The following is a 13,265-nucleotide window of genomic DNA, read 5'->3' as shown; positions in this document are numbered from 1 at the left end:
ATATATATATATATATATATATATATATATATATATATATATATATAATTTTATTGGAAACAAAGTTTTTAATTGCAGCAGCCAGGGTTAAGGTATAGATTAACCAATTTTGCTTCTGTAACCTCCCCCACATAATGGTTCATATTCATGCAGCAATATACCATTGATATTCTACTTGATAAGAAAATGTTCCATTTCATTAGGGACTAAAATATTCTCAGGGTTTCCTGGGAGCATGATCTCAATGAAGCAAATCACCCCATTTGTCATCAATACCTTGGCACAACTACCTTCCTTCCTGCTTTTCAATTTGTCAGTAAACATTTGCTGTTATATATATATGCTCGGGTTTTCCATCATATCTGATGGATTCCTCTGGATTGGTGTGTGTGTGTGTGTGTGTGTGTATGTGTGTGTGTGATTGTAAATGATGAAAGTATGTGGAAAATGTGAATATTGGGGAGAGAAAAGAAGATTATAAGATACATATGTATATATTTTACCTTCTAATTCACATCTTTCATACAAATACTAAAACTTAATTGCAACAGAATGAAGGCTGTACATGTTAGGAAAAAAAAGTAGCTGAGTCTTTTTATATACATTCATACATATCTTCCTTAGGATAAACACTACATTGTAATTTTTTTTTAAAAAAAGTAATTGTGGCAATTTATAATGGTGGCAAAAAAAACAAAACAAAACAACCCTGAAATAATTGTTGCTCTGATGTCATAAAACTCCCTATACTTAGCAACACTTATAACATTGAATTTACCAAAAATGGCTGAAGAGCAGAGATATATTTTGCATTTTCTATACAACAGGCTATAAAACGTCACTTATCACAGTCCAGAAAGCACACAGAGATGGATTTTATATAAACATATGTAATAACATATTAAGCGTGCATGAAAATTTCCCAATGATTGCATCTATGCCCTCTTGGTTTTTTTTGTTTGTTTGTTTTGAAATTTTAGTGTGAAATTGTGCCTTATATTTCACATTGTTGAAAATAAGGCCTCCATACTTTATTTTTTTTCCCTCACAACCAGAAAGGGGCTTTTTGAATGTGTTCCTACACAAGTCTTCAAAAAAGCCAGCACTTTGTTTTCAAAGGCAAGTTCCAACCACCGCTCCAGTTGCACCAGGTGGCAAACCCAAAGGTTTGCAGGTTGGGTCATTCAAAATGACACAGTCTTCTCTGGCAATCGGACTAACTGACTTCTCAGGAAAGCGCTAGCACTTTGGCTAAATCCAGGATCATAGGTAGCTTTTTTTTTTTTTTTTTTTTTTTTGTGGTGTGTGTTGTGTTGTTTTTGTGTTGTGCCTTGATGTTGTAATACTCCTTTGCTTTATGAATGCGTGCGGTCATCACTGTCTTTTAGGAATGTTCCAGCAACATAAAGACAGGCAGAGTAAATGAAAACACTGTGGATGTTAGGGAATTTATTGGCCCCTGTTTTGTTTTTTTCTTTCTTTTTTGGAGAAACAAGAGCATGAGATACTTGTTTTTATTTTTTAAAAACAGTCTTTCCTTCCTGATTGCATTCCCTGTCTTCTTTTGTATGTGCTTCGTAAAAAGGAAAGTAAATAAGTTTATATTATGTCTCAGATAAAATGAAGACTATTTCTATACAAGGGTCTTTTTAAGATCTTGGGATCAGACGTAATACTCTTTATCCTTGTTTTTCTTATTTTTGTTGGCGCTTTTCGCACTGCTGGGTTGTTTCTCCTTTACGACAGCCCCATTGGACTGTGCTGAGTTACTGATGTAGTTTCGACTCTCGTCCACATGGTATGAGCCTTCATCCCGGTTTCTGTACTTGTACATGGCATAGAGGAGGATGAGGATGCAGAGGGCAGCAGCAGCGACTATCCCCACCACCATGCCCGTGGTGCTGCTGGACTCCCGAATCACTTCCGCTGAGCCTGGGTATGGCTCTCTCCCGCCTGCTCGGGTTGGGTTAGCTGTAGGAAAGAGGGTGAGAAAAACAGAGCGTGATTACTGAGTTAACTGAACGCCCGAGAGCTATAGTAACATTCCCCATCTATTTCCATGCCTAATGGCATAATACCTACTGCTTTAGGGAAAGTCTACTGCTGCTATATGCAGCAATCCCTATGCCTCGTGGTCACCAAAAACTAGGGACTATGAATCAAAGCACTTGGGGAGAGATTTGTTGCCATCTTTTCTTTATCACAGATCAGTTTTGTTAACAAGATTTTGTAAGTGCAGCCCCAAATAAGCTTCATGTAGCTCTTAAGGGCCATGTTGATGTGTCAGGTGAAAATTCATAAACCCAACATGGTAAATAAAATCATAATGACACTACCTTATAATGTCAGAGGGTATTAACTTAGCAATCAAACTGATGTTCACACAGAACACGTAGGGCTAGCTCTAGACTCTGAATTATGATAGCTAAATTTAGTATTACTTTAGAAATCATATTGCCTCATACGGTAATGGATATAGTACTGAACAACAGGATAATCCAGGCATTTTGAGTAGACTTCTCATGCTTGTTTGTAAAAGCGTGATTTTAGTTTCATCTTTACAAACTAAAACAAAACTAAATCCTTTTCTTTTCGAGGTTTATTTATTCATATAAGTGTATATGTATCACTCATTCATTAGCAGTGGTTGAGTGACCACCAAAACTAAATTTGGGAGGGTGAAGTAGGAAAATATTTTTTCTCAATTTTACAGACTACTAAATCGGGTATGGGTCAAAATTCAGTACTTAACAGATAATAATGAATAAAGGACTCGTTAGCCTACTTTTCTTCAACTGGCAAAATTATCCTTCAGTCTTTCCAAAGTATGAAGAACGCTCTTCCATGGATACAAGAAATGGATTAGAGGGTTCACTAATGTCTTCTCCAGAGCATAGTCAGGCACTGAAATTGATGACAGACGGCGAGGAAAAAGTCCTGGGATTTAATTCTTGAATGGGGGTTGCGGGGTGGGAAGCAGCTCTTTTTCTCTACACAATACAATTTTTTTTTGAAAAATTTTTAAAAAATAGGAACTGTACAGAGATAAAAATCTATCCTATCTCTGACCCTTAGCTCATTTTTCTCTGTGGGTTGTGTTTTCTTTCTCTGAATCTCTGTCCTCTCCTTTGTCTTACAGAAAAAGGTTACTTTTCAGATGCAGTGAATTAAAAATGCTGTAATTTTCAAAATATTATTTTTTGTAAATTATGCAGAATGAATTAAAAGAATCTCAAGGTTGTACATTTATATCAGATATATGGGTATGTGTATATAAATGGGGTGTGTGTTTATATAGAAATTGAACAGTTCAAGAAGACTGAAATTGGCTTTTTACTACTATTAAACATCATTTAGTAGCTTTTTAAAATATTTCTACAAAAGTTCCTATTAAATACTGGTAGTCATTTACCTGCTTTGTCATCCCATTCTCAAACATCACCAAGATTTCTTCTGCATCATGGCGGGGGTCTCTTGCTGTCACTTTCCTTTCCTTCCCCAAATAAAGCCTTACACATAGAGTCACTGACAAAGTAACAGCTCTCAGCAGTATGCTGTGTTCTGGAGCCGCAAAATGTATCAGGTGAAACCTTTCTATGCTGAATATGTCACTGCTGATTTTACAAAAGCCCATGTAATGTTGCTGAATAAAAAGCCTTGTTGTTGCTTCTGTGGCCAAGGTGGAAGGAGACAAAGACTATAATCCATAGCATTTGATTTCAGGAAATTAATTTCCTCTCAAGAAGAAGAGAACCTACTGCAGGAAGTCTGTCACTACCTCACAAACCAAAGGCAGCACTTGTTCTTTCAAACACAGCCATCTTTGCCCATCTGCCAATTAGCTCAGCTGCGAACTTGCCCTGAAGGACAACTTGTTACTTGCTCATTTGTGGATCATTCTTTGCCCCCACCCTGATGGAATGCTTTTATTTTAACATATTTTTCATAATGCTCTCACTTTGTCTGTCAGAGAAGAATAGGGAGAATGGATATAAAATTCTAGTCATATAGTTCACGCTAAGAAGACTTGAGAGTTTTAATGAAATGCAGGGTTGAAATGTTCTATACTAAGTATATATGTTCATTTTTTTTCTAGTTATGAATTGATATCATAAATGGACTATTTTATCCAAGAGTTTTAATCTTATTTTTATCTGCTGAAATATTTCTGATATATTTTCACAACAACTGTGTTTAGTAACACAGAAACAAGTTGATGTTAAAACTAGAATGAGATTCAAAGACCAAAGCAAAGCCTCAAGCGCTTCAATTTTGCCATATAGGCATTTGATAAACAACTCCTATTTAAGGAAAATACTCGCCTTTTTTGCAACTCCAGCCAAAATGTTGCTTAAGTCACATGCAGGCCTAAAAATATCTCTGTAACCCATATGTAAATAAAGAGTCTACATATCATTTTTTAAAAATAACCGACCAAAAAATGCCAAAACCCAATGATGAAACACTATCCTTTTCCCCCTGATTCACATTTAAAAATTAATAACCACCACAGGTATTATTATAGGTCTATTTGCAATATGCAGTTGCTTCCTTATCTCACTGATTATTTAATAATTTTTTTGTTTTGCTTCAAATCTGAAGGATAAGTGACATTTTTCTTAACTTTTGTGCTAAAATCGAAAGTATTTATACACTAAAGACATCTCTCCCAGATGTGCAATAAAAGGCTAGAGAAATCTGGGGCGCCTGGGTGGCTCAGTCGGTTAACCTTTTGGTTCTTGGTTTCTGCTCAGGTCATGATCTCAGGGTACTGGAATCCAGCCCCATGTTGGGCTCAATGCTCAGCACAGAGTCTGCTTGTCCCTCTCCCTCTCTCTCTCTGTTCCTACCCCCCGCCCCGACTCTCTCTCTCAAATAATTAATAATAAATAAAATCTTTTTCAAAAAAAGGCTAGAGAAATTTAAATATATTTATAAACTAAAATATGGCTTTACTTACTGTTATTAATGGTTTATTTTGATGATTGCTGGAAAACCTCTGAGGAAATTTCATATTAATTTAAATGTAGAGAATAGTAGAAATGGCTAAAAAGCCTAAATGCCTTCTTATATAATTTGGTGAAAATTTTATATCAAAAAAGAAACACAGCCATCTCTTAACCCTTTATAACAATGAGAAAAAAGGAATTTGATCAGAGAGATCCATAAGCAACTCTTTTATTTCATGCATTTGAGAATTTTGCATTCCTATTACACTCCATAATGGACTAAATCAAGACATTTTAAATAAATACGACAATCTATATGTGCTTTCTCAGCAGTGATAAAAAACAAACAAATGAACTATGGTTTACTTTCACTCTATCTACTTTTCTCTGTCCCAGCATGTGATGAGAATACTTTCAAAACAGGTAAAAGAGAGTCAAAAAGGGAACTAAGAGTATGGAATACATACAAATTAGCAGTAAGTCCGTGAATGGTCTGAAGTTAATGGACTTTTAGGTGAAACTAAGCTAACTGGACCAGAGGCACAAAGAGCCCAGGTCAATGGGAAACTTGAGGAGGACCGGAGATGGGTACTGAATAAACCAGAGCACCCAAGGATCCTTTCTCCTGACTGAAAACAGGCAAGTAAGCATCCAACTGTGGTGGTGGCACATATATTTTGATTTGAGGGTTAGGTCGCGAGCCAAAAAACAAGAAGAAGAAAAAGAAAAAAGGAAAAGAGTAGATGAAATATCCTAAGTGCCCACTTATATCCTATTTCAATATCATAAAGCAGGAAAGCATCGTGAATTATATACCATTTATGTGAACACTAAAACAACAGATGATTTTCCTCCTGTGTCATTCATGCGCATCATCACATACCCTCAGAGTCACCTGGAATGGAGTGTAAACTACGAGGTCTACTAAACCTGTGGGGAAAGCACGTATGCACACCTGAAGGGCAATATGAAGGCTTTTGATTTCTGCTGGCATTTTTCCTAAATGATCCAGAAGCTACTGACTACAGCGGCAAGGACAAAGAGCTGTCAAAAGGGTTATAACCTCTTCCACAGAAGCTACTTTTCAGTTAAATGGATATGAAAGTATTCCTCAGACCCACAGATGGGTAAATAGTGTTATCTTAGAGAACAGATAAAAAGTGATGTTCAAGTCTCTCTTTCTCTATCTCTGTCAAACATTTGGTAAGATCTGATGGTCTCTCTTAGAAGCCTTCTACATAGTCTAATTTGGTCCAGATTCATCAAGAATCCTGTATGTCAGCGCTATGTATTTTCTTGTTTTTCACTGATTAATACTGTGATTATTTAGGTAGGCACAGTCTTTCAAGTATTAGGACACTTATTAGCATAGTTACACACTATACCCTAAACCAATTCATTCATATTGTGGAAAATGCACAGTTAGCACAAAAGACACATTCCAATGCCTTGTCATATAAAAAGAATAAAAAGTGCATTTGTTGCTTTCACAAAAAATTTAAAAATGAAACATTTAAAATTTTAACTTATCCATAAGTCTGCTGCAATAGTTATTTTAAACTACCACGACAGGAAAAGAAATTGTCCTGATGTATGTTCTTTCTTTATTTTTGACAGCCTTTGGCACTGCATCTGTGAGACGACATCATTTCCCCAAATAAGAACTCATTTAGATCCAGTTAAAAAACACCACGGAACAAACATGCTTAAGTAATATATTAGGCTATGGCAGAGAACAGAAAAGAGAAGACTGTCTGTGGCAGGTCTCATTCCTCCCCAGCTCCTCTGGCCCTCTGCCACCAACCCCATGCTCCTCTCTGCTCTTTCTTCTACTTCCTCCCCTTTCTCCCCTTTCCACCTCTTCTGTGCGGCCCTCTCCCAGCTCATGACTTGTCAAAACTTATTGCCAAGTTCCTAATTTCAAATCACAATACAAAATAGTCTTTACTGGCAAAAAAAAAAAAAAAAAAAAAAAAAAGTTTAAATGCGATTGTTTCATAAAGAACATAGTCTTTGTGTTTCATATTGGAAGGGTTTACTTTACCATTTAACCTTCTAAATTTGTTTACAGAATAAAATTATATGCTTTATCAAAATAAATGTTCTTTTATTACCAATTTTAACAACTTTTGTTAGGCAGATGGGGACATGCGGAGTACATTAAGTCATTAAGCTGTGCGCTGGAGCCTATATTTATCAGTTTGCCACTGTCTGATTGTATCTAGTCATAACCTTTGTTTAGGCAAATGGGGAATATAAAGCCCACATTTACTAAGCAAGATGATTCACAACTGAAGTTCTAAAATAACTATGCATTTTGGAAGGTAAATTTTTGAACATTAGCCAGTTTTTCTAAAGAGGCTTCACCTTGCAATGGAAACTGTCTGGCATCCTTTGGTTATTCTTTCCGAGTCCGGGAAAACAGCAATCAGATACTGTTATGAAAAAAATAAAACTGCTCTTATGTTTTTACAATACTTCATGAGAAATGATGCTTAAAGCCCTAATCCCTTTCACATAAAATGAGGGTTTGGTGGGTGGTGGGACCTCATATTTCCATTGGTGAGTTCACCAAGGCAATAACCATGCCATCAGATGTTCTTTTTATCACTCAAATTGTCATTTTTATGAAACTATTTTGTATACTTGGATGAGCTGTTCTTTCACTGTAATCTTATTACATTGATGTTGTTTCCAAACTTAGCTTTGGAGGGTAAGATTACAGTTTCCAGGCAATTCTTATTGTTGGTTTTATTTCTTCAATATAGACGGTTTGTGTGTAAGGTACGTCATCAACCATGACCCTGTCACATCAAGGATGAAGCAAGAGTTTTACTATATACTGATGACAATGAAAATTCAGCTTTTGAGTTTTAAGGAAAAAAATATAAGAGACTGCCAATTTTAAGAAATAGTAAGGAATAAAACACGCCAATGTAAAACACACACACACACACACACACACACACACACACAAAACCAGAATATGAGCTATTTATTTCGGATCAGGAGGGGTATATAAAGGATTATAAAAACTCCATAATGCTCAACATATATCATCCTGCTACCTGGAATCGTTAGATATCCTGTCTTACAATAATCCTTTTTAAAAAATTATTGGCAAGATGCATTTATTGAATTTTTTTCTAAGAGTCTTTGACCAGTCTTTCTGGTTTTATCATAAATTAAAGTAAAAGCAATCAATTTTAAATTTCTGTCTCCACCCCACGTAGGAAAAAGCTGCCTAAAATGATCTCATTAGAACAGAGCACTGTACTGTGTTTTAATAGATGTGGAAATTATTATAATTCTAGGCTAGTCTTGAAGATGGTTTCAGATTTATGGGAGAAGATTTGATTTTTCCAGTACCCAGTTTCATTAATACTGTGAAAAGGAAATTGGAATTGTAGGCTCCTAGGGTGTTTGTAAATTGAGATTAGCACAGTTTTGTCCCCCATCTCCAGAAAAATAAAGTTTATTATTTTTTCCACTTCTGTGCTTCAATATAACCTGGGTCAGAAGAAACAATTATGATGCAATCACTCAAAAGAATGCATGTTTAAATGCCATAGGTGCAAGAAAGCAGGTAGGCAAAGATTTGTATGCATGCTCTAATTTCAACTCACACTGTAGTTTTTTGAAAGGTGATGATGAATGCTGGATGTTTCAAATTCCTCCCATCTTCCCTTCCCATCAACTCCACCCAGGCCTTGCATATTCAGAAGTTTGCTCATGCAGGTCAGACAAAAGGCTTGTGGGAGGACATGTCTGACACATCTTAGCCCTTCTAATAAAATGGAGATTCAGAAAGAACTTGGAAATCAATAAGCTTTTGCCACCTGTGTGGCTGCTTGGTCTAACATTTTCCTCTTTCAAAGCCACAAAGGCACCTGTGTGAAGGGAAGTACAGAGGACACCGCTGGGGGATTGAGGGATTATCTTCACCAGAGATCTCAGTACTGCATGGGAAGGGATGCTAGCCTCAGAAAAACTCATCCTGTGCCTGGAGGACAGAAAGCACCAACTAGGACAAGCTACTACCCCAAATGGCACCACATGGGACAAAAAAGCAATGACAATCATACCCTGTATGACTTTGGTCACGACGAAAACTAAGAGAGGAACACACACATCTCTGGGGGAAGCCAGAGGATCATGGCATTTATAGAAGCCCATTCTCAATCACCTTATACTTTGTAAACTGTGTGTCTATAGCTTAGTCATCCGCAGGCTTCTTCCCCTAAACTTTAACATGGTCATTGTTCCCATAAGGTTTTATTAGAACCCTTGAAAGTATCAAGGTATCAAACCTTCAAGTATCAATGTGACTACCATCCTCATGGCCCTTCATGGTCTGCCCACAGCTACCTACTCAAACTTATCTTCACTTTCTCTCAAAGGAATTTGCAGTCATAATTTTATTGCCGTCCCCAGTTTCCACATGTCAATAAAATTCTACCTACATGCCTGGCTCATATGATATTTTCATCGTGCCTGGCTCAATACTACTTATTCCTCAAAATTAGCTTACTGCTCCATCTTCTGTGAAGTTTACTGAGAATATGCACTCCTTCTGTCAACTAACATATAGTGAACCAGAGTTATGTTCCAAGGACTGTACTAGGTCCTCGGGTAGAGTGGATAACCTTACACACTTGACACTGCCTTCATGGACCTTGAATATTCCAACCAAGAATCATACAGTTAAACTTAAAGCCGCAGCTGGAACATGTGTGACGAAAGAAAATGGTAGCTACCATGCAGGAGTAGAACAAGGGTTTCTGATTTAGACTAGACAGTCAGAAAGACCTGACTTGGTGACATTTATGCTGACACATGGAAAAGGTTTGGAGACTAGTCAAGTGAAAAGTGGGCAGAAAAGCCTTGCAGTCAGAAGGAATAGGAGAAATGACCTCGTGGAAAGAAAGAGCTTGTTTTTCAGAAACTCAACAAAAAACTAGAGTGGCTGTAGCATAGTGAATGTTGGGGGAGAGCGAGAAGAAATTTGAAGATGGATATACAACTTAACATATGGGTTATAGGCCATGCAATGAAGCCATATGTGATGAGATCAGCATATCTGATGTCATAAAAAGTAAGAATCTTATGGGGAAAAAGGTGTCACTAACCAAGTGAAAATGCAAATGAAAAGGAGAGGAAAAATGTTTGTAGCATATATAACAGACCAAGAGTTTATACCTCTAAAATACAAAGAGCATGTATCAAGTGATATGAAAAAGACCAAACAATCCATACAAGAATGGACAAAAATATACACAAGCAAGTGGAAAATAGAAGATCCAAATGGGTGATTAAATGTAGGACAAGATCCTCGATTTCACTAGAATGGAAGTCAAAATAAAATAAGGAAGTTTTTTTTTTTCCAACAAAATTAGAGGAATAAAAAAGAAAGAAATAGTGATAATGTGGTAAACATATTTATTTGGGAAATGGGCAGTTTTGCTGGTGAGAATATGAATTCTTCAATCATTTTTAGGAAGTAATCTAATAATACCTTTTAAAATTTTAAAAAGACTAAATTGCAGGTGGATGATGGGTACATGTGAGTTCATTATACCATTCCCTCTAACTTATCACATGCTTGAAATTTACAATGATAAAAGTTAAAAAAAATACACATATATTTTAAGCAACCTCAGTTTGGGGAATATAGTCTACATAATTAAATATGCCAGCATATAAATATATAAATACAGGATGTTTGCTATAATGTTATGAGAAGAAAAGAAAAAAGTGTAAAAACTTAAGAGTTTACAAGGCTATGGTTGAATAAATTCCAGCACACCCATAGTCTGGAATTTTAATAGAGTTGAAAATAGGAGTTAGAGTCAAATTTGTTGACCTGAAATATGTCCATAATATATTAGTAAAGGAGAAAAGCTAGTTTAATTCATACAGTATGCTTCTATAAGGCAAGAAAGAAAAACATCCCTATATTTATACGTTTTTAATAGGAACATGGTGAAAGGTATATGAAAGATTCATGTCAAGTTGTTACCATTGGTTAATGTATGGAGATGGGGAAAGACATGGATCTATATTAGTGTATTAGAAATACAACAGAAAATATAAGAAAACAAGATGATTTTAAAATTAAAAAATTCAATAACAGAACGGGGCACAAAATTTGGTACTACAGAGACAATAATGAGGAGGAGGCTTCAGAAAGGGACATCAGAAAAAGCTCTCTGAGTAGAAGGTATTTGAATTGAGACTTAAAGGAGAAGAACGATCCAGGTTTCTAGATTGAACTCTGGAAAGCCACGGGAGGATAAAGAAGGAAACCGTGACATAGAATGGCCTGAAGCTGCAAGAACAGAATCAAGAAGATGTATGGGGGATTTGCAGGAAACCTACATTCACCCCAATCTTCCCTCAACCATATATGACATCCTTCATTTTAGTATGGAGCCCACACCATTGTGAAAGCTTACTTCAATGTTTCCTTTCTGTTGGGTTGATTCTTTGCTTCCAGACTATGTTGCTAGGCCTTTGATAGTTTCCTGTAATTCTATTTGTCTTTTCTACCACTTCCCTCACCTTCTAACATCTAATGAAGATTACATGCACACACTACAGAATGTATGTTTTCTGATTGATTAGAGGATGAGATTTTTGTTAAGTTCATAAATTTTCAGGAGTAGGCTGGGATGAATTTAACCATTAAGAACATGTGAGAGACCTCTGATTTCAGAGGTAATAAACAGGTGGGCAAGACACTGGCAGTGACATCATAAATATCATTTCCTCAATACTACCCTAACTCCCAGCCCCTCCAATAGCTTCAGTAAAAGCAGGAAATAGGATACTTATTTCATTAAACCAGAAATCACTTCTCCTGTGCTTAGGCAAATTGGGATCAATTTATATCAATGCAAGTATCATATCTGCATTTATTTTCCCTATGCCTCCAAGTAATAAGCCACTTACTTCCAATGACTAAGTCACTAAGTTATTTAAAGTCAACCAAGTTAGCAGTCTCCAGTTTGGTTCATCTGGGTGTCTTATTTACATCAACATCATCTGACACCCATAGCACTACAAATAGTTGAGAGCTAATTTGGAGCTCTTTTCTCACAATAAGCAGAATAGACGCAGAAGTTTCTAGGGTACTTTTCAAGACTGTTTCTATTGGGAAGGAAATTGAAAAGAGCCTCATCAGTCAGGCCAAACTTTCTATAATTGTTAAGCAAAAGAAAAGCCATATAGGCAATAATTGAGAAAATTAGCTTCAAGGCTAGGGAGCCTGGAGAGTCTGTGTTTTTCATCAAAATGTATGAAATTCCAGAAAATGCAAGAAGAGCTATATTTTGAAACGTAGATTACACTCTCCATTCTGATTTTTACTCAACTATAATCTTCAATAGCAAAATAGCTTCTTTTCCTGGTAGCTCAATGACTAAAACGCCTAGGAATACATACACCCAGAAATCACTTTTCTTAAGATGCATTTCACTTTTTTACATATAGAAAGTTGAACAACCAATCTTTACAAAAACTGAGAGGATTCCTTCCAAAGAATCCTCAACCTGGAACTAGGAATTTAGGGAGAACCTGGTTTATAGAAAGACAAAAATGGCACCAAGATTGTAAGTAGAGTAGTGAGGAATATGTGTGCGTGCGCACACATGTGCGCATGTGAATACTGCAGCCGTACTTCCGGTTCTCTGACAGAAGGTGCTTGTCATGTTTTTTTGTTTTCTTCTGTTTTTTATAATTTACACGTCAAGTCAGGGTTTGGAAGAGCTCCAGAAAAGATTTCATAATACCATGGTGTTATTTTACTTAAGTATATTGTGTTATCAAAACCCCCTTTCTTAATTTCCTCCCAAATACTGCCTAGATTTACCTTTAGTAGATATATTTTCACATGACTTGTCAACTGATGTTCAACGCAGTTACTATGCCTTTTCACTCACTGTGAAGCTCACATTTCTTTTCTTATTTTATTCAGTTAACAACTGTTACCTTCTTAAATTATTAGTATACGGTGGGCTCTGTGCTGTGCCCCCCCACACACACACACGTTATCTAATTATGCCTCAGAACAACTCTGTGGTAAAGGTGTTACCACTACTTGACAGGAAAGGAAACTGAGTCTCAAAGAGGTTATATTATTTAGGCTTCACAAGTAGCACAGACAAAACTCAAACTCAAGTATGTCTATAGCTATTATCGCTTTATACATTCAATGTGTCTGCATTTATGACCACAGAACAATTTGTTAGTATTTTCCAGGTCATCCTTTCCTGTAGAACTGGACAGTTTAAGCTTCTTTTCTACACAGCTGTCTAG

At 36.3% G+C, this 13,265-nt stretch overlaps 1 protein-coding gene across 1 annotated transcript in view; it reads right to left on the bottom strand.

Moving 5' to 3' along the window:
• Window positions 1-1,615: 1,615 nt before the first annotated feature.
• The window catches only part of NRXN1 (neurexin 1), a 1,112,161-nt gene continuing 1,100,511 nt past the window's right edge, over window positions 1,616-13,265 (bottom strand). The window contains 1 exon segment of the mRNA XM_021701263.1: window positions 1,616-1,971. Coding sequence (XP_021556938.1) covers window positions 1,664-1,971 — 308 coding nt within the window. The 3' untranslated portion in view covers window positions 1,616-1,663.

This window comes from Neomonachus schauinslandi, chromosome 10, assembly GCF_002201575.2.
Source record: "Neomonachus schauinslandi chromosome 10, ASM220157v2, whole genome shotgun sequence".
In the NCBI taxonomy this organism is placed as follows: Eukaryota; Metazoa; Chordata; class Mammalia; order Carnivora; family Phocidae; genus Neomonachus; species Neomonachus schauinslandi.
The sequence above is the reverse complement of the archived record's forward strand: the minus strand, read 5'-3'. Positions and strand labels throughout refer to the sequence as shown.